The 22,872-nt window shown below is 43.2% G+C and overlaps 1 protein-coding gene across 3 annotated transcripts in view; it reads right to left on the bottom strand.

Moving 5' to 3' along the window:
- Nucleotides 1-22,872, bottom strand: part of LOC115128576 (mannosyl-oligosaccharide 1,2-alpha-mannosidase IB-like) — a 138,341-nt gene that overhangs the window by 24,844 nt on the left and 90,625 nt on the right. For all 3 annotated transcript variants that reach the window (XM_029658542.2, XM_029658522.2, XM_029658532.2), the window contains 7 exons: nucleotides 20,180-20,260; nucleotides 5,136-5,230; nucleotides 4,865-4,988; nucleotides 4,686-4,779; nucleotides 2,221-2,336; nucleotides 1,446-1,665; nucleotides 842-1,014 (listed from right to left, as the gene is read on the bottom strand). In XM_029658542.2, the coding sequence (XP_029514402.1) occupies nucleotides 842-1,014; nucleotides 1,446-1,665; nucleotides 2,221-2,336; nucleotides 4,686-4,779; nucleotides 4,865-4,988; nucleotides 5,136-5,230; nucleotides 20,180-20,260 (903 nt within the window). The remainder of the gene's footprint in view (nucleotides 1-841; nucleotides 1,015-1,445; nucleotides 1,666-2,220; nucleotides 2,337-4,685; nucleotides 4,780-4,864; nucleotides 4,989-5,135; nucleotides 5,231-20,179; nucleotides 20,261-22,872) is intronic.

Raw genomic sequence — 22,872 nt, 5'->3', positions numbered from 1 at the left:
CTACTGTATGATAGCTAGCAAATTAAATGAGCTAACTAACGTTAGCCTGCCTAGCTGGAACTTCTGAAGGAAAATATTTTATTTCTACAATTTCCAAAAGCTAACTAAACAAAAACATAATTACTTTTACGAGACGTGTTTGTGCAGTAGTAGCACAATTTCTAACTTATTTACATTTGTTTTTACTTACACTTGTATGTTGAGGTTTTATGTTTTGCCTGACTTTTAGGTGTGTACAAACTTTTGTCTGGTAACGTATACTACATTCATTTTTAAACAGGTGGGTTTACTGGTGTTAAAATACACTAGTTATGCTCTTTTGGACCACCAGGCTGCTGATGTCATGCAGCATGTAGTTTTTGTGGTCATACTTTTTCATAACGACAAGTTTGATGTCGGACGACAATAGAATGTTCATGATGTCACTGCGACAACTGTTGATAGATGTTAGTATAAAACCAGCCTTTAGTCTTGAAATCTTTGGTTGTTTAGTACATGGCCTCACATGAGAATCCTTAAAGAGGTGGGTGGGGATAAGGCTTAAGAGGATGTGAATGATTCTGAATGGGTGAAGACAAAGAAGAGCACTCCAGTAGGTGTACCAAAATATTCAAGGCGATTTACTCAAAATTGAGGTTACAAGTTTATCAACTTCCAAAGCAGAATTACTTTCCCAGTGTTCCTCAACTGTAGTGTATGATATGTAATTTTCTAGCTCTGAGTCTCTACTTTTATTCAATGTAAAAAACACTATTTCAAATTTTGCTACATAAGACTGGATCAAGCCAGTAGGTCACATGTGGTAGTAGTAATACTAGTGAGTGATTTTCCAGTGGCTCACCTGTGCTGCCTCCCAGCCCCACTGCCTGTACTTGGGGTCATGGGTGAACCTCCACATGTACCAGTAGGTCTCGATGACCTCTGGCCTCAGGATGTAGTATTTCTCATTCTGACGCACCGCCACTGCTTCCAGACCACTGTCAAACTTAAAGGCCTCTGGACCCAGCTTCAACACTATGGAGAGAGGGAGGGAGGGAGGGAGATGGGTACACAACACATTTCCTGCCAATTAAATGTTTGGAGTTAGAATGTAATAGGAACCGATTACAGTGATCAAGAAGCAGACAGATTTGTTCTGCACGCCTTGTCACTGTGTGTGGGAACAGAACACAAGTTCATAAAAAGAGACGGCCGGATAAGACTAGGAAATATCATCACTGTAAAACTTCACTTTCAGGAAGATCAGCCCGTTCCCATGGTAACCTCACTTAAAAAAACATCATTATTTTAAGCTCACACAAAATCTGATTCACCATCACGCTTATATTCACTTGGCGACAACTAAAATCCATGGCAACCAAACCACCCTATAATAAGTTACCATTTATCCCTAAACTTCATTTGTTTTCCCTATAAGTTTAGGTGTGTGTGTTTCTCCATCTCACCAGTGCGGTCGTAGGACTCATGGCAGGTGTGTGCGATCTCAGCCCCCAGCTGTAGGTAGTGTCCAGCCTTGTCGTCAGGTGAGCCGTCGGCCCCCAGAGCGAACATCCCCCCGGCGAAGCAGGTCAGGTGACCCATCTTCCTCTCCAGGTGGCCATTCTTCCACTCCCCGATAAATGTCAGGCCGCCGTTGGACTTACGGATCAGGTGGCGCTCGATTGCCTGGAAGGAGATGCGGAAAGGATATGGGTGGTGGTGATGGTAGGAGTAGGTGTGTGTGGGTTTAGGGAGCAGGGTGTGTGGGTGGTGGTGATGGTAGAAGGAGTAGGTGTGTGTGGGTTTAGGGAGGAGAGAGAGATAAAGGACACGGTAGTTAGTAGAGCACAGTAGAGGGAACAGGAACAAAGCTGTTTAAGTGTCCTCAGCTTCAGTCCTTGAGAGCAGCAGCAGAATCTTCTATCCATCCTCTTCCCTGGCACATAATGTACTTGATCAATCAACGTCAATAACTGGCAACAGAGTTCAGGCATCTACTTCCTGTTAAATCGCTCACTGATTAAAATGCAAAGATTGAGCCCAGTACACTGCAGTTAAAGTACTTTGAGGAGTTGAGGAGCAATCCTAACTATCTGGTCATAAGGATATAGAGCAAGGTAGTTGCTATTTCAGGGTAGGATAGTTGAAATACAGCTGTGTGTATGTCAATCAAAGACATCTCCATGGAGACCAGTTAAAGGTGGCTTGTCTCCATGGAGACGAGGTAAGGGTGGTGCGTACCTCAATGGCGTCGTCGTAGGTCTTGCGGGCCTCTGTGTCGGTCTTGTCTGACATGAGCCAGGCCTTCAGCAGGTACTCATAGAAACTGTCCCCCAGACCTCCAACTGATGTATGGTCTACAAGCGGGGGGGAGAAAGAGAGGAGACGGGAGAAGGATGAGAGGGTGGGAAAAAGAGAGGGTGGGACAAAGTGAGGGAGAGAAAAATAATGAAGATGGAGTGACAAAAAGGGGAAGATGATAATTTATTCATTGGATATTTTCATCCAAACCCCAACCAGAGCCAGCACTATTCTTCAGAGGGGTTTTAAATTTACAGAAAAAAAACGACATGGAGACGCTTTGTCCCCCTTTCAGTGTGATGGCAGAGAAGATTGTGGTTGTTTACTCTCTCTCTGATGTACTCCTTCTTAATGTCCCCAATGTCCCAGTAGAAGTTGATTCAGCCTTTATAGCTGGCCTAGTTACAGTGACACCACATTACAGTGATCCGGAGGCTGTGCCAACTCTCACTCAGTGAGAGGACACAGATGGGTAGGCACGCGTGCACAAAACGCACGCACACACAATCTCTCACAGACTACCCTGAGTCATGAATCCACAGTATAAAACAATGTGGTATAGTTTAAGTTGAGTAAAGACACTCAGAAGGACGATTGTGTTTTCCCCATGAGGCCTGACACTGTTTAGCTTTATTTGTTAGCCAGCAAGGACTTGCTATTGTGTTGTTGCCTCCCTCTGGCTAAAGCCATGCTCTGATGCTAACAGAGCTAGCCAGCTTATGACTCAGCAGTGTTAACCAACAGTGAAGCTAACGATGCTAACCAATGCTGAGGAGTCATTGAGAGCAGTGGGGCGAGAGCCATTAGCCGTCGAGTCCACAGCTAGTGCTGGGGCTAAAGCCTAAATGCTTATGGCTAATGGTAAATGAATGCTGTGTGAAATGTGCTGGCTGGGCTTGTAGCATGTCCAGTACTGTGGAGAGGTGTGTAGTGGTGAGATGGGCATCTCTTCAGCAGATGTTTCAGTGGTGTGTTATGTTAGTCAGGGGAGAGCTAATGCTAACAAATGTGCTGCTGGAACAGACAGTTTTTATAGTAGTTGACAGCTGGGACTTTACGACGATAACACTACTCGTATGTCTGTCTTTATGTCTGTCACTCTCTCTATGGGTCGGTTTTAAATACCTACAGACATCTCGTTGATATTACACTGGCACTTTCTATATGGCTACAACGCACACATTCACATCTCTCACACACAGTGGTATAGACTTATGGCACACGATTACTTTGTGATTTTCCATAGTCACACACTGCTCATTACTTTGAGTGGCAATCCTCCTTCCGTCTCCTGCAAAGACACACACTCAGAGCAAAGTGTGCAGAGAGCGAGATAGATGAGCTGAAGAGACTCACAGACACAAAGTCAAATGTTTTCTATGCAAAATTGGAATTCCCCTGGCAAAAGAGAGAGAGAGAAGTTGCTATGAATAATTCATTCTCATATGGAGGGATGGAGAGATTGAGAAAACAAGAGAAATAACAAAAAACTACGCAAACAACATTGGAGAGGGGTAGATACTGTAGGGCTCTGTGTGTGTGTGTGTGTGTGTGTGTGTGGGGGGGTCAGGTTGAGCAGTGAGAGGCAGAGACAGTAATTAAACCTCTCTCTCATTCAGGATAATAAACAGAGTTAGATAAGATGCCGCCTGCCAACAGCTTCTAATTATACATATTTATTAAAGAGAAAAACTAAACACTACTCACACACATTCATTTACATAGCCTAGCGCCCATTGCGCCTGCATTTGAATAAAAGGAAATAGAATTGAATTCAGTAAAATTAAATGAAATTCAAAAGCTTCTTCTATTTTATATTAGGTGTAGTCTATACAAATATACATCTTGTACATAAAACATGTTGTTATATACATGCATATAAAATATTGTTTAAACAATTTATATTCATGACCATCTCTTAAAATGAAAACCTATATGCAAATATTGTACGTTATTACATATTGTTCAATATGGGGAAAATACGACATTCCCCAGAATGCAATAGTTTAAACCTCAAGTTCACCCTCAGGCCAAATGAAATGATTGGTGGAAATATAATTGGCTATTCTAAGCACAAAGTAAAAAAAGTATATGAACATTGTTTCTAGAGAAAATATATTGTGTTATATATTGTTTGGTAGCTGGAAGTGTGACCGGTCAGATTCAATGTAACTCTCATGTTCTATGGCTGAGTGGAATGTCTTTGAATTGCACTGAATTAAATTCGACTTCATGTCACTCAAATTCTACATCCTGTGGCGGTGTGGCCAATTCAATTCAAACGTATGAGCTGAATGAGAGTCAATTCCAAAATTCTGAATTGAGCTCAACTCACACCCACCCACACCCACCCACCCACACACCAGTGTTATTCTCTGAAGTTGAGAGAGACAAGAGGTACTTACGTTGGCCCCAGCGACCGGTGCGAGGGTTCAGATAGTTGGGGTAGAGCCCGTTGGGTCGGTCCATTTTGGCCAGCAGCTTCCGTATGTGCATTACCTGACAGGGTTAGAGGAGACATGGATATATCTCTCACCCAGGGGAACACGCAGACTTAGACACCAGTACCAAGGAGGTGTCTCACCTTTTGGTAGTAGGCAGGGTTCCCGGTAAGGTAAGTGAGGTGGACAAACTCCATGTGTAGTGTTCCAAACTCTGCCAGGATACTACTGCCTGCTGACGCCCAGCCCCAGTTACGCCCCACACCACTACACACAGAGAGGGAGAAAGGATTCACTTTCAATCATTGAGTAGAGAATCTTACTGACATGCCATTGTTGCAGTTATGGATGTAGATCTAGGGTTATGTTGTGGTCAGATGTAAATCTCAGGTTGTGTTGTGGTCTGAGACTGACCTCTTGAGGTTGACCATGGCCCAGGGGATGCCTGTGGGAGTGTTGAAGGCTGGGAGCAGCTTCTCAGCCAACTGGACCGCCTTCACCTTAAACACCTATCGACAGAGGGAAAGAGAGAGAGGGTGAATGAAAGCTTTATAGGAAAAGCTGAGAAAAAGCTTCAGTGATGGAAAACATATTTTTACAAGAGACTTAACAAGACAGCCGAAAAACGTTAAGCACTTACACGGGACAGAGAAACAGTGGCCAAATAAACATGACAAAGCATCTGAACTGGTTTACAGGAGAGGCTGAGCATATTGTGGAGGTGGAGGGCAAAACTCCCCCTCAGAGAACATTAGAATAACAGTTGAACCACATTAGAATAACAGAGTACACACACTCAAGTACGCAGTCACACTTTCCCAGCTGTGTGTCAATGTGTATATACAGTGAGTGTACAAAACATTAAAAGGACACCTGCTCTTTTTATGACATCGACTGACCAGGTGAAAACTATGATCCCTTATTGATATCACTTGTTAAATCCACCTCAATCAGTATAGATTAAGGGCAGGAGACAGGTTAAAGAAGGGTTTTTAAGCCTTGAGACAATTGAGACATGGATTGTATGACGCTGACCCAACTCCAGCCACTTTAATAATGGGAATTGAAATGATAAATATATCACTAGCCACTTTAAACAATGCTACCTTATATAATGTTACTTACCCTACATTATTCATCTCATATGCATACGTATATACTGTACTCTATATCATCGACTGCATCCTTATGTAATACATGTATCACTAGTCACTTTAACTATGCCACTTTGTTTACTTTGTCTACATACTCATCTCATATGTATATACTGTACTCGATACCATCTACTGTATGCTGCCCTGTACCATCACTCATTCATATATCCTTATGTACATATTCTTTATCCCCTTACACTGTGTATAAAACAGTAGTTTTGGAATTGTTAGTTAGATTACTTGTTGGTTATTACTGCATTGTCGGAACTAGAAGCACAAGCATTTCGCTACACTCGCACTAACATCTGCTAACCATGTGTATGTGACAAATAAAATTTGATTTGATTTATGTGTGTGCTATTCAGGGGGTGAATGGGCAAGAAAAAAGATTGAAGTGCCACCGGTTTGTGTCAAGAACTGCAACAGTGATGGGTTTTTCATACTCAACAGTTCCCCGTGTGTATCAAGAATGGTCCACCACCCAAAGGACATCCAGCCAAGTTGACACAACTCTGGGAAGCATTGAAGTCAACATGGGCCGGCATCCCTGTGGAACACTTTCGACACCTTGTAGAGTCCATGAGGGGGTGCAACTCAATATTAGGAAGGTGTTCTTAATATTTTGTACACTCAATGTATACCCCATCCATTGATTCCAAGCCTGTCTGACAGCTGCAATAAAGCTCTTAAGACTACACTGTTTTATGACTGTCATCAAGAGGTGTGGGACATTAGCCCGCACATCCCAACAGTCTAAACTGGGTTTCTCTCTATATTTCAGGAGGTAGGTTACTGAAACAAAATGTTCAATACTCCTTTTATGAAAGTCAAGTACCCATTGGGAAAATAAAAATGTTCCAAATGTAGACAAAACAAAATGCTCTAGAAAAGGTGGGATCTTTTTGTATCTGTAAAATTAATTATGCGAGAAATGTCAGTGTAAATGCTTTCATGCGCAAATATTGATAAAATAATCATCATATCGTAAACTTGGAGTCATGCGATGACGCATGTGGTCCTCCTACTACGACTCGGGAAAGTATGAGGTTTATTAGGTTACAGATTGAATAAACTATCATGAACTTCAGGGTGATGAAAGTGCATCTTGATGATCCTTTCCAAAAATATTGAGTCGTATTCTGGTGACAATTAAAAGTTATAATCTCGCTCTTTTGTCCATAATAATCTGATAATGTAGGCTATACCTGCACTGTATCTGCCAGCTGTTTGCTAGAGCACATGTGCCAAGACCGGATTTGGCACATTCACCACATAATGCACATTGTTTTGTGACAAACCATCAGTAGAGTTGAAAATCACGCACAGCCTTTTACCCGCAACAAGTCAATTTGATGGACACATCTCTGGTGGGAAAGTTTGCATATTGTTTTTTAAGCCGATTTTAGAATATTCACATGAAAATCTGTCGCCGATTGGATGGAAACCTACAGTAAGTAGCTAGTGTCCCTTACTGCCCCTTACCCACAGAGTAACACCCAAATCAAACGAAAAGCTTTTTTTTTTTACTCACGCGAACGAACATGTACACGCTGGAATTAGAACGCACAGTAATGAATAGACGCTGTCAACGCCATACACTTCAAATGAAAAAGAAATACATTTTGTAGGCCCTAATCTATGGATTTCACATGACTGGGCACATGCATAGCCTTGGGTGTGCCTGTGAGGGCACAGGCCCACCCACTTGGAAGCCAAGCCCCCCCAATCATAATATTTTTTCCCCTCACAAAAGGGCTTTATTACAGACAGAAATACTCCTCAGTTTCATCAGCTGTCTGGGTGGCTGGTCTCAGACGATCCCGCAAGGGGAAAAGCCGGATATGGAGGTACTGGACTGGCATGGTTACAAGTGGTCTGCGGTTGTGAGGCCGGTTGGACGTACAGCCAAATTCTCTAAAATGACGTTGGAGGGGGGCTATGGTAGAGAAATTAACATTCCGTTCTCTGGCAACAGCTCTGGTGGACATTCCTGCAGTCAGCATAGACTTACATTCCATCCCTGCAGTACAGTTGATAAGCATGGCTACAAATGCTAAAAATCCAATCTTACTGAAGCATGTATCACTTGTTGGCATATCCCTCTGTACTGGTGTAGATCTACTCACATCACTCCTCTCAGGATCCCTCCCCCTTGACCCATCTTCCTCTACTTTCTTCACTGCCTCAGCATATGACAACTTCTGCACTACTCTAACCCTGGAAACCTCAACCTTCCTCTCCCAATCATGTAGTAACCAAAAAAAAAGTGTTAAACAAATCAAAAATATATTTTATATTTGAGATTCTTCAAAGTAGCCACCCTTTGCTTTGATGAGGAGTTTGAAAAATCTCAAATAGATTTTGATTTGTTTAACACTTTTTTGGTTACTACATGATTCCATTATGTGTTATTTCATAGTTTTGATGTCTTCACTATTATTCTACAATGTAGAAAATAGTAAAAATAAAGAAAACCCCTGAAATGAGTAGATGTGTCCAAACGTTTGACTGGCACTGTACATCTTGTTCTTGCCCTCTCAAGGGACGATATTTTCCTCTCCCAGCAGCCCATTTCACTCCCACCAAAATCCCCCACAGGAAGTTGGAGCATTTAACAGCAATTTCCTGAAACCTAGAGTCTTAAATTATATCAAACAATGTAGCCAACACAAAAGTCTTGTTTGATCCTAAATTAAATTGAGGTAGTCTCAATGACACTATGTTCAATTTAGGGGTAATGATTACTCTAATGAATGTGTCTTTATGTGGATAGTCTAGTGAAATTTTGTAGCAGTCTAGCTTACTGTAGGCTATTTGGAATATGAAAGAACAAAACTAGGCCTGTATGAGCTTGTTACACATCTCCATCCCTGACCTCATCCATCAAGTTAGGTCTTACTTAGTCACCATTCATTCAACATGCCTAGTTGTCATTGGTGAACTGACTATTATCATCATCAGCAGCCTACTGTTGACATAGGCCTACAGCTATACCAAGAGGGCAGATCAACAACTGATTAATTAACATAGGACTACTCATCTTTAACAGTTGAACATATTTCTGTAGAGGATGGTATTAGCGGAACAGCTCTCTGCTATTTTCGTTTCCATCCACGCAGAGACGGCGGAAGAACTTGTTCTCGCTTAGTTGACTAAACGCTGTTGCTACCTTCGTCGTAATGATGCTTTAGCTAAGGCGCCAACTATGAAATAAGTGGTTATGTGCTTGACTAACACACAGTTTTTGCTAACAGTTACAGGCTAACAGTTTGTTCTCTATTTTCTCAGTGGTATCAATGGACGAAGTGGTGAGCTGCCATCCAGCTCGAGGGAGGAAAATAGTACTATGAATACAGGGGCAGGCCAGAGCGGAGAACTAGAGACTTTTTGTGTAGCTCCTCGCCCAAATCCTCCGATTGACGTGTAGCTACACGCCAATCAATGACAGAGATATAGGCTATTCCATCTCACAAACTTATTGATTCACTCACAACACGCACCAAATTCACACAAACATTCCCCTCTCTTCACTCATAACATCTGAAAGAGATGTTTTGAAAATGGAGGCCCTACCTGAGTGTCTTTTTTTTTTATGTACCTGAGAGCAAAGCTTGGGTTGAACAATGTTCTCTCTCAATGCCGCTTTTAGTCCTGACCTGTAGCCGACCAAATAAAGGGGCGAGAGCAGAGTTTGAGTTGAATGAGAGAGCACCCACTATCTCGCTCTCAATCCCCCTTCACTTGAACACCCTTGCTCTCTTTCTCTCTCCGTCCCTCAGTCCCATAGACCAGGCGAACGAGGAACAAGGGCAATTTGGGGCTGAACAAGCTCTCTCCCTCTCGCCATCAGGATTAGCTGTGAGGCCAGGTCGGCAGTATTCCCAGAATGCAGATTTGTAGCGCTGGCTGGTCGTAGTTCTGCCTGGAATCAGCTGCTCCAACCGATCCTCTAACTCAGGAGCGGAACCTGTTATTACACATAGGAGGATATGAGCCTTGCTCTCTCTGAGATAGAACCCCATGACCACTCGGCCTGCCAGAGAGAACACACGCAAACAGAGGTGCGCACACACACACACGTGCACAAACAAACACACATACACTCTCATATCTCTCTCTCCGGGGGAGGATGTCACTGTGTAAATGTAAAGGAGTCCCATAAAAGGATCAGAAGGTATACTGTGAAATCTGGTGAATGAGCCTGTTTTGGAAAAAAAGGCCCTCAAGGACCCCAGGAAGAGACAGGATTAAGTCAACAAACGCTGTCCGTCCTTCATGGGGCTTACTACGTTTGTTCTTCATCATGCTAGTTATTCATCGTTTAACTTGTTGTTCCTTTATTATTTGTCATCTTTTATATTCTATTGTATCAGTCCGTAGTGCTTTATTGAAACAAGCTTGGAAATCCATGGGACTGTGTTCTTGGGGATTTAACAACTACCTGACTGAATTTCAATCAAGCAGCGGTTTTACCTGGGCTCTCCAGCTCAGCCAGTCATTGCATGATTATCTTCTATATGGCCTGTAAGACATAGCTGAATCTCTCACATCCATATTCATGGATACTGTTCATCTGCAGTGTAGCAATCACATCTCTTGCTCTCCCCTTCTCTCTCAACCCCCTCCTTCGCACCCTTCCACGTTGCACGCTCTTCCGTCACTCACCTCCCACAATCCCCCCTGCCTGCAGGTGCAGTTGCAGCCAGTCAGTGTGACAGAGGAAGCAGTGTTCTGCCTTTGATGGGCTCCATGTTTGACAATATGAGAAGGAGTCAAGCGCTCCCCAGCAAATCAGACAGATCCATAGCCTCAGCTCACAGCGACTCACTGAAAGACAGATAGCGAAGTAGGAAGATGGAGGGAGGGAGGAAAAACATGTATCGCAGAGACAGGTTAGAGAGAAGCAAAAATAATTGTACAGCGGTCTAGGTCTTTTGTTGTGTATCACAACATCCCTTACTCCCTCCATCTGCCTCCCTCCCTCTTTTTACAGGGTGACTCCAGCAGGCCATGTCTAGCTGCAGTGTGTCAGTGTCTGCAGTTTTCCTTGACTCTCAGCTCATTATCTTACATTACAAGCCCTGCTCCCTTCTCCGGTTTTCTCTTTGCAATCAGCTGGCTGCGTTTCTGTCTTTCTCTCTTCGTTTCTCTCTCTCGCCCTCCCCCAGTCTCTCCCTCCCTAGTTCTCTCTCCCCCTGCGGAGAGGTTATTACTCTGTTGACAGAAGAGCGCAAGCTGCTTTCACCTCAACTACATATCCCAGAGAAATGAGCACATTTCCCCTAAACTACATATCCCAGGGAAATGAGCACATTTCATCTAAACTATATATCCCAGAGAAATGAGCACCTTTCACCTCAACTACATAGCCTAGAGAAATTAGCACATTTCCCCTAAACTACAAATCAAATCAAATCAAATTGTATTTGTCACATACACATGGTTAGCAGATGTTAATGCGAGTGTAGCGAAATGCTTGTGCTTCTAGTTCCGACAATGCAGTGATAACCAACAAGTAATCTAACTAACAATTCCAAAACTACTGTCTTATACACAGTGTAAGGGGATAAGGAATATGTACATAAGGATATATGAATGAGTGATGGTACAGAGCAGCATACAGTAGATGGTATCGAGTACAGTATATACATATGAGATGAGTATGTAGACAAAGTAAACAAAGTGGCATAGTTAAAGTGGCTAGTGACATAAGGATGCAGTCGATGATCTAGAGTACAGTATATACGTATGCATATGAGATGAATAATGTAGGGTAAGTAACATTATATAAGGTAGCATTGTTTAAAGTGGCTAGTGATATATTTACATTATTTCCCATTATTAAAGTGGCTGGAGTTGGGTCAGTGTCAATGACAGTGTGTTGGCAGCAGCCACTCAATGTTAGTGGTGGCTGTTTAACAGTCTGATGGCCTTGAGATAGAAGCTGTTTTTCAGTCTCTCGGTCCCAGCTTTGATGCACCTGTACTGACCTCGCCTTCTGGATGATAGCGGGGTGAACAGGCAGTGGTTCGGGTGGTTGATGTCCTTGATGATCTTTATGGCCTTCCTGTAACATCGGGTGGTGTAGGTGTCCTGGAGGGCAGGTAGTTTGCCCCCGGTGATGCGTTGTGCAGACCTCACTACCCTCTGGAGAGCCTTACGGTTGAGGGCGGAGCAGTTGCCGTACCAGGCGGTGATACAGCCTGCCAGGATGCTCTCGATTGTGCATCTGTAGAAGTTTGTGAGTGCTTTTGGTGACAAGCCGAATTTCTTCAGCCTCCTGAGTTTGAAGAGGCGCTGCTGCGCCTTCTTCACGACGCTGTCAGTGTGAGTGGACCAATTCAGTTTGTCTGTGATGTGTATGCCGAGGAACTTAAAACTTGCTACCCTCTCCACTACTGTTCCATCGATGTGGATAGGGGGGTGTTCCCTCTGCTGTTTCCTGAAGTCCACAATCATCTCCTTAGTTTTGTTGACGTTGAGTGTGAGGTTATTTTCCTGACACCACACTCCGAGGGCCCTCACCTCCTCCCTGTAGGCCGTCTCGTCGTTGTTGGTAATCAAGCCTAACACTGTTGTGTCGTCCGCAAACTTGATGATTGAGTTGGAGGCGTGCGTGGCCACGCAGTCGTGGGTGAACAGGGAGTACAGGAGAGGGCTCAGAACGCACCCTTGTGGGGCCCCCCGTGTTGAGGATCAGCGGGGAGGAGATGTTGTTGCCTACCCTCACCACCTGGGGGCGGCCCGTCAGGAAGTCCAGTACCCAGTTGCACAGGGCGGGGTCGAGACCCAGGGTCTCGAGCTTGATGACGAGCTTGGAGGGTACTATGGTGTTGAATGCCGAGCTGTAGTCGATGAACAGCATTCTCACATAGGTATTCCTCTTGTCCAGGTGGGTTAGGGCAGTGTGCAGTGTGGTTGAGATTGCATCGTCTGTGGACCTATTTGGGCGGTAAGCAAATTGGAGTGGGTCTAGGGTGTCAGGTAGGGTGGTGATATGGTCCTTGACTAGTCTCTCAAAGCACTTCATGATGACGGAAGTGAGTGCTACGGGGCGGTAGTCGTTTAGCTCAGTTACCTTAGCTTTCTTGGGAACAGGAACAATGGTGGCCCTCTTGAAGCATGTGGGAACAGCAGACTGGTATAGGGATTGATTGAATATGTCCGTAAACACACCGGCCAGCTGGTCTGCGCATGCTCTGAGGGCGCGGCTGGGGATGCCGTCTGGGCCTGCAGCCTTGCGAGGGTTAACACGTTTAAATGTCTTACTCACCTCGGCTGCAGTGAAGGAGAGACCGCATGTTTTCGTTGCAGGCCGTGTCAGTGGCACTGTATTGTCCTCAAAGCGGGCAAAAAAAGTTATTTAGTCTGCCTGGGAGCAAGACATCCTGGTCCGTGACTGGGCTGGGTTTCTTCTTGTAGTCCGTGATTGACTGTAGACCCTGCCACATGCCTCTTGTGTCTGAGCCATTGAATTGAGATTCCACTTTGTCTCTGTACTGACGCTTAGCTTGTTTAATAGCCTTGCGGAGGGAATAGCTGCATTGTTTATATTCGGACATGTTACCAGACACCTTGCCCTGATTAAAAGCAGTGGTTCGCGCTTTCAGTTTCACGCGAATGCTGCCATCACAATCCACGGTTTCTGGTTTGAGAATGTTTTTATCGTTGCTATGGGAACGACATCTTCGACGCACGTTCTAATGAACTCGCACACCGAATCAGCGTATTCGTCAATATTTCCATCTGACGCAATACGAAACATGTCCCAGTCCACGTGATGGAAGCAGTCTTGGAGTGTGGAGTCAGCTTGGTCTGACCAGCGTTGGACAGACCTCAGCGTGGGAGCCTCTTGTTTTAGTTTCTGCCTGTAGGCAGGGATCAGCAAAATGGAGTCGTGGTCAGCTTTTCCGAAAGGGGGGCGGGGCAGGGCCTTATATGCGTCGCGGAAGTTAGAGTAACAATGATCCAAGGTTTTACCACCCCTGGTTGCGCAATCGATATGCTGATAAAATTTAGGGAGTCTTGTTTTCAGATTAGCTTTGTTAAAATCCCCAGCTACAATGAATGCAGCCTCCGGATAAATGGTTTCCAGTTTGCAAAGAGTTAAATAAAGTTCGTTCAGAGCCATCGATGTGTCTGCTTGGGGGGGATATATACGGCTGTGATTATAATCGAAGAGAATTCTCTTGGAAGATAATGCGGTCTACATTTGATTGTGAGGAATTCTAAATCAGGTGAACAGAAGGATTTGAGTTCCTGTATGTTTCCTTCATCACACCATGTCTCGTTAGTCATGAGGCATACGCCCCCGCCACTCTTCTTACCAGAAAGATGTTTGTTTCTGTCGGCGCGATGCGTGGAGAAACCCGTTGGCTGCACCGCATCGGATAGCGTCTTCCCAGTAAGCCATGTTTCCGTGAAGCAGAGAACGTTGCAGTCTCTGATGTCCCTCTGGAATGCTACCCTTGCTCGGATTTCGTCAACCTTGTTGTCAAGAGACTGGACATTGGCAAGAAGAATGCTGGGGAGTGGTGCGCGATGTGCCCTTTTTCGGAGTCTGACCAGAACACCGCCTCGTTTCCCTCTTTTTCGGAGTCGTTTCCTTGGGTCGCTGCATGCGATCCATTCCGTTGTCCTGTTTGTAAGGCAGAACACAGGATCCGCGTCGCGGAAAACATATTCTTGGTCGTACTGATGGTGAGTTGACGCTGATCTTATATTCAGTAGTTCTTCTCGACTGTATGTAATGAAACCTAAGATGACCTGGGGTACTAATGTAAGAAATAACACGTAAAAAAACAAAAAACTGCATAGTTTCCTAGGAACGCGAAGCGAGGCGGCCATCTCAGTCGGCGCCGGAAGTCTGGATCCCAGAGAAATGAGCACATTTCCCCTCAACTACATATCCCAGAGAAATGAGCACCTTTCACCTCAACTACATATCCCAGAGAAATTAGCACATTTCCCCTAAACTACATATCCCAGAGAAATTAGCACATTTCCCCTAAGCTACATATCCCAGAGAAATTAGCACATTTCACCTCAACTACATATCCCAGAGAAATGAGCACATTTCCCCTAAACTACATATCCCAGAGAAATGAGCACATTTCCCCTCAACTACATATCCCAGAGAAATGAGCACCTTTCACCTCTACTACATATCCCAGAGAAATGAGCACCTTTCACCTAAACTACATATCCCAGAGAAATGAGCACCTTTCACCTAAACTCTACATTTCCTTCAGAAAGTACTCACACCCCTTGACTTTTGACATATTTTGTTACAGCCTGCCTACACACAATACTTCATAATGTCAAAGTGGATATTTTTTTGAAATTATTATTTTGAAATGAATAAAACATGAAAAGTATTCAACCCCTTTGTTATGGCAAGGCTAAATAAGTTCAGGAGTAAACATTTGATTAAAAAGTCACATAATAAGTTGCATGGACTCACTCTGTAATAATAGTGTTTAACATGATTTTTGAATGACTACCTCATCTCTGTACAATTATCTATAGGGTCCCGCAGTCAAGCAGTGAATTTCAAACACATATTCAACCACAAAGACCAGGCAGAGAGAGCCAGGGTGGTCCGTCGCTCCAGTGCCTTGCCGTTCACCTTTGCACTCCTGGGACAGACTACACTCAACCATAGGACCTACTGAAGAGATGAGTCTTCAATTAAAACTTAAAGGTTGAGACCGAGTCTGAATCTCCCACATGGATAGGCAGACCATTCCATAAAAATTGAGCTCTATAGGAGAAAGCCCTGCCTCCAGCTGTTTGCTTTGAAATTCTAGGGACAATTAGGAGGCCTGCGTCTTGTGACCGTAGCGAACCCGTAGGTACGTACAGCAGGACCAAATCGGAGAGATATGTTGGAGCAAGTCCATGTAATGCTTTGTAGGTTAGCAGTAAAACATTGAAATCAGCCCTAGCCTTAACAGAAAGCCAGTGTAGAGAGGCAACCACTGGAGTAATGTGTTTGGTACTAACTTAATTTTGGGACAAAAAGTTTGGTTTTTGCAATGTTACAAAGATGGAAAAAAGCTACCCTTGAAATATTCTTGATATGTTACGTGTATTGACTCAGGGGTGTGAATACTTATGTAAATGAGATACTTATGCATTTAATTTTCAATAACTTTGTAAACATTTCATAAAACATGTTTTCACTTTGTCATTTATGGGGTATTTTGTGTAGATTGGTGTGAAAAAAAATACATGTAATCCATTTTGAATTGAAGCTGTAACACAACAAAATGTGGAATAAGTCAAGGGGTATGAATACTTTCTGAAGGCACTGTATACCAGAGGCACTAGCAACCTTCACCTCAATTACATATCCCAAAGACACTAGCACCTTTCACGTAAACCCCTGGAGCAAATTAGGGTTAAGTGTCTTGCTTATGTCTCAGTGGCACGAGCACCTATCAGGAGAGAAAATAAAAGAGAAGGGTTGTGTAGAGAAGGTTGTGACAAGAGAGGGAACATAAAGTATTTATAGAGAAGAGGAGAGAAAGAACAGAGGAGAGGGCCAGTGTGGAAGAGGAGAAGAGCAAAGAAGGGAAAGAAGATGAGAGAGGGGTGGAGGGGAGGGCTGAGGGGACAGAGAAGTGAACATCATCCATTACTGTGTGTTGGGGCTAGTTCTGCCACACACATGCCCTGGGAACTAGAGGTCGACCGATTATGATTTTTCAACGCCGATACCGTTTATTGGAGGACCCAAAAAAAAGCCGATACCGATTAATCGGACGATATTTATATATATTTGTTATAATGACAATTACAACAATACTGAATGAACAATGAACACTCATTTTTAACTTAATATAATACATAAATAAAATCTATTTAGTCTCAAATAATGAAACATGCTCAATTTGGTTTAAATAATGTAAAAACACCGTGTTGTAGAAGAAAGTAAAAGTGCAATATGTGCCATATAAAAAAGCTAACGTTTAAGTTCCTTGCTCAGAACATATGAAAACTGGTGGTTCAATATTCTCAGTTCTTCAATATTCCCAATTAAGAAGTTTTAGGTTGTAGGGATAGGAATTATGACGCGTCGACTATTTCTCTCTATACCATTTGTATTTCATATACCTTTGACTATTAGATGTTCTAATAGGCACTTTAGTATTGTCAGCCAAATCTCAGGAGTTGATAGGTTTGAAGTCATAAACAGCTCTGAGCAATACTTGAAGCACAGAGCTGTTTATGAGCATTGCTCAGAGCTGCTGGCAAACACAGTAAAGTTTGAATGAATGCTTACGAGCCTGCTGCTGCCTACCACCGCTCAGTCAGACTGCTCTATGAAATATCAAATCATAGACTTATTTATAATATAATAAACACAGAAATACGAGCATTTGGTCATTAATAAGGTCTAATTCGGAAACTATCATTTAGAAAACAAAACATTTATTCTCTCAGTGAAATACGGAACCGTTCCATATTATTAGAACGGTTGGCAACGCTAAGTTTAAATATTGCTGTTACATTGCACAACTTTCAATATTATGTAATAATTATGTACAATTCTGGCAAATTAATTCGCAACGAGCCAAGTGGCCCAAAATGTTGCATATACCCCGACTCTGCGTGCAATGAAGGCAAGAGAAATGACACAATTTCCCTCGTTAATATCGCCTGCTAACATTAATTTCTTTTAACTAAATATGCAGGTTAAAAATATATACTTCTGCGTATTGATTTTAAGAAAGGCATTGATGTTTATGGTTAGGTACATTTGTGCAAAGACAGTGCTTTTTTCAGCAATGCGCTTTTGTTAAATCACCACCCGTTTGGCGAAGTTGAAGTAGTTTGACGAAGTTGAAGCTGTGATTCGATGATAAATTAACAGCCACCACATTGATTATATGCAACGCAGGAAAAGCTAGTTAAACTAGTAATATCATCAACCATGTGTAGTTAACTAGTTGCTCCTACCCTCTACTTTTTTGAACATTTTGTTAAAAATCGCGCAACATTTCAGCGCCCTGCTACTCATGCCAGGAATATAGTACGTTCATATGGTTAGAATGTGTGTATAGGAAACCCTCGGACGTGTTTAAAACTGGTTAAATCACGACTGTGGCTATTACATAACGTGCGTTACATCGGAAAGCGCAGGAAAACCTGATCACAGAAAATGGAAATAAATATCCTTGCGCCACTTCCAGCAATTGTTAACAGTGAGCCGAATTAGATAAGACCGAGCATTCAACTCCCACAGCATCCCCATGCAGTCGAGTATCTTAGAATTTAATCCTCTTTGATTCTTGGTTGAACCGAAGAGGGGCATTGATGTTCCGCCCAGATCATTCCGGAAGAGCTCTCTCCTGAAATTTTTTCCAAGACGACAGCTAATGATATGTACATCGCCTACGGTTGATTTTTATCGCTTTAACGACTAATACCTAAAGTAGCATTACAAACGTATTTCAAGTGTTTTGTGAAAGTTTATCGTCTACTTTTTGAATTTAAAAAAATGACGTTACGTTGTGAAATCGCTGTTTTTTTCGTTTATCACACAGTCTACATATAACGATATCTTGGCTTTATATGGCCCGATTTAATCGAAATAAAGACCCAATAGTGTTTATGGGACATCTAGGAGTGCCAACAAAGAAGATGGTGAAAGGTAATGACTGTTTTCTATTTTATTGTGCGGTTTGTGTAACGCCGAAATGCTAATTATTTTGTTTACGTCCCCTGCTGTGCTTTTCTGTTGTAGTGTATTGGTGCATGCTATCAGATAATAGCTTCTCATGCTGTCGCCGAAAAGCATTTTAAAAATCTGACTTGTTGCCTGGATTCACAACGAGTGTAGCTTTAATTTGATACCCTGCATGTGTATTTTAATGAACTTTTGAGTTTTAACTAATACTATTAGCATTTAGCGTAGCGCATTTGCATTTCCAGAGCTCTAGTTGGGACGCAAGCGTCCCAGGTAGAGGTAAGAGGTTAACTAGTGATTATGTGAAGATTGATTGTTTTTTATAAGATATGTTTAATGATAGCTAGCAACTTAACTTGGCTCCTTGCTGCACTCGCATAACAGGTAGTCAGCCTGCCACGCAGTCTCCTCGTGGAGGGCAATGTAATCGGCATCAAAAATGCCGATTACGGATTATTATGAAAACTTGAAATCGGTCCTAATTTATCGGACATGCCGATGAATCGGTCGACCTCGACTGGGAACACGGAATAAAGCGCTCTCACGAACGTTATCACCCCTCCCATTCCCCACTCAACATCTTTCTGATTCCCTATCCCACCACTCCTCCAGCCTCTGCAGAATTATCACCATTTATTCGGAGTGGGAGAGAGGGAGAAGCGGTGAGAGTGAGAAGAAGGAGGGATGATCATTAAGAGGGAGCGTGGCCAGGGATCTGCTCCCATCAGCTGAGTAGTCTGGGACCGGCAGAGCCGCATGGCTGGAGCTCAATTCCACCACTCACACTCCTTTAATAGGAGCAGGAAGAGTAGGATGACTGATACTGCATGGCAGGGGAGCTCGACAGAGAAAGAGACTTGTGGTAGTTTTCATTAGGTGAGGGGAGTTCCTTACTAATTAGTGACCTTAATTCATCAAACAAGTACAACGGTGGAGCGAAAATCTGCAGACACTCGGCTCTCTGTGGAATGAGTTTGACACGTGTTTTAAGCGCACTGTTTAATTAAATCATTGAGACACAAATGACTCAAGAGGGAGCGGGATGGCCACGTTGTGAAAAAAAAAAAAAAGCTGCCTCAGCTGCATCGTTCTTAACACCAATATGCTGGTTAACTTTTATTATGCACATAGCAACATATAGGGAAAGGAGTCAATTCAACAGCACAAGTATATTCTGCACTGTAGTATATGTTTCATGACCGCAGACAGCGACCGCTATCAAACGCAGGAGAAAGCGCATTTGTAATAAAATTATATTATATTTATTAGTGTCGCACCATTATTCTAACATAATATAACCATATACAATTACAGTTGCATGTCTTAGAGTGATGGACTGTGCCATTCCGGTGGCCTCCACAATGGATTAGTCCGCTGAGAGAGGCGCGAATCAGAACGGTGTCTTGTGCACCATGAAAAAAAAAAAATCTATTTGCGACTGCTCGACTAAAGAAATCTCAGTTGACCAAACAATCCACTAATTAACTAAATGAGGTCAGCTTCAAGACAGACGAGACAGGACAGACAAGACAAGACAGGACAGATAAGACAGACAAGACAGGACAGGACAGACAAGACAGACAGACAAGACAGAACAGATGAGCAGATACCTCCTGTCCAGAGAGGTAGTAGGCGGCCAGCAGTCCTCCGATGAAGCGGATGTTGACCTCGAAGACAGATACCTCAGCATTCTGAAGAAACAGAGGGGAGAATCAGCCAGAGAAAGAGAGAAAGTGAGAGAGCGAAAGAAAGAAAGACACCGCACAGAACTGCCAGAGCAGCCTTGTGCCAAAACCACATCAGATGTCTTGCACAGTAATACCAAACACTAAGTGTGTGTAATGGCACACATTCCTGAATTCAAATAGCCTACCATTCAGACCAAGGCTGGAACACCAAATTAATGTCTGACTAATACAGAGAACACCTTTACAAGTTCTACCACAAGCACAGCCTGATTCCCTATGTAATAACCTCAATGGGCTGTTAATCCAACTGTCACCCTGGGAGAGTGGAGAAGGGGAAGACATGGGAGGGGAGATTTGTTAAAGTGGGTGTTGAGGCACCCCGGCCGTGTCGTGCTCCCCCTCTGAAGGACGGTGGTGAGAACTCTTAAAGCTCCTCGTCAGCATCCATCTCCCCTTCAGCACCGCTACCTGTTTACAATGACACTTACGTGCCAGACAGAGAGCGCGGTCATAAAACCACCCTGTGTTGGCACAACTGCGCAGCACAACAAAATGATCGCCGTCATACGGGTGACCCACACAAACTGCACAGGACAACAAAAATAAAAAAGTGTCATTCAGGTTCTGCACACAAACAATCAGACATGACAATCATTCGCAGTCATTCAGGTGTCTCACTCTAATTAGTGTCATTCAGGTGTCTCACTCTAATTAGTGTCATTCAGGTGTCTCACACTAATTAGTGTCATTCAAGGTGTCTCACACTAATTAGTGTCATTCAAGGTGTATCACACTAATTCGTGTCATTCAGGTGTCTCACACTAATTCGTGTCATTCAGGTGTCTCACACTAATTCGTGTCATTCAGGTGTCTCACACTAATTCGTGTCATTCAGGTGTCTCACACTAATTCGTGTCATTCAGGTGTCTCACACTAATGAGTGTCATTCAGGTGTCTCACACTAATGAGTGTCATTCAGGTGTCTCACACTAATGAGTGTCATTCAGGTGTCTCACTTATTCGTGTCATTCAGGTGTCTCACTTATTCGTGTCATTCAGGTGTCTCACACTAATTCGTGTCATTCAGGTGTCTCACACTAATTCGTGTCATTCAGGTGTTTCACACTAATTCGTGTCATTCAGGTGTTTCACACTAATTCGTGTCATTCAGGTGTCTCACACTCTAATTAATGCCATGCAGGTGTTTCACACTCTAATTAATGCCATTCAGGTGTTTCACACTAATTAATGCCATTCAGATGTCTCACACTCTAATTAGTGTCATTCATGTGACTCCTATAAAGACATGAATTTATAATGTTTAAGGTGACAGCTGACAGATATACTTTAACTGCAGTGCTTCAACTCCTTCGATATATACGATGTAACATTTAAAAAAGTGTAACATGTAACATTTAAAACATGTCAGAAATTTCCTTGGAAACCATCTGAATGTTACTCCATATTAAATTAGGTTTATCTAATCCGAGTGGGACATCATGTACTAATTAATCTCCCACGTGCTATCGATTCACATCAAATCTTACTTTAAACTCTGGTAAATTAATTCCTAACCCAGTGTTGGCTAAACAGACTCCATTAATTCAGTCATTTTTAAAGCGTGACGATTAATTTCCGACTGCATTGAGAGTCATCCATCATCGCAGGGTGCTGTAGCACAGGCCTTCCAGGAGCCATCCAGCTAACAATGACTCACCACAAAGGACAGCCCAACATGGCAGCTAATTAATCATTCATTAGTAGAGGCTTTAACACATGTACGAGCTCACACACACACACACTGCACACACACACACATCGCACACACACACAACCGTCTCACACACACAACCATCGCACACACACAACCGTCGCATACACACACCCGTCGCATACACACACCCGTCGCACACACACACACGTCGCACACACACACACGTCGCACACACACCCTCACTCCCTCTATGAAGCCGTAAGCCCATGATTAAGTTTGACAAAGACTGATGTCTTTAATATAGTCAGTAACTGGAAATCTTTGCTCTCATTTTAGCCTGGAAGTAAGAAGCAACAAAGGAGAGGAGCATGGGTTTGATGCAAACATTCAGCTCAAACAAACCTTTCATTTACACTGAAGTCTAAGTACAGAAGATTCAAATTATATTTTGTAACCACCGCAAGCTACAAAACACTTCTTCAAAACACAACTATTTTGAAGAACTTGAAATCATTCCCGTTTCTCATTTGGGAATTGCTATTTTCATCAGAGGCTGAGAAGGGAGGGAGATCAGGGAATAACATCCATGACAGTTTATGAGTAACTGTTAATGCCTAAATACAGGGAGTGTGGAGGCATTACAGATAGAACTGATCTAGATCAACACTCCCACTTCAGATTACTAACATCCACTCCTCCAATTTTGCTCTCTCATCTCTTTCTCCCTCCCTCCCTCCCTCCCCCGTCCGTCCCTCCCTTCCAACCTTCTGTTCGTCCATCCCTCCATCTACATTGATCTGTCTCTCCCTCCCTCTCCTTTTGTCCGTCAGTCTCTCCCTCCCGCCCTCTCCTTCCTTCCGTCCCTCCAGTCTGTCTCTTCTGAGAGGGACGGACGGACGGA

The sequence above is a fragment of the Oncorhynchus nerka genome, linkage group LG1 (assembly GCF_034236695.1).
Source record: "Oncorhynchus nerka isolate Pitt River linkage group LG1, Oner_Uvic_2.0, whole genome shotgun sequence".
NCBI classification, from domain to species: Eukaryota; Metazoa; Chordata; class Actinopteri; order Salmoniformes; family Salmonidae; genus Oncorhynchus; species Oncorhynchus nerka.
The sequence above is the reverse complement of the archived record's forward strand: the minus strand, read 5'-3'. Positions and strand labels throughout refer to the sequence as shown.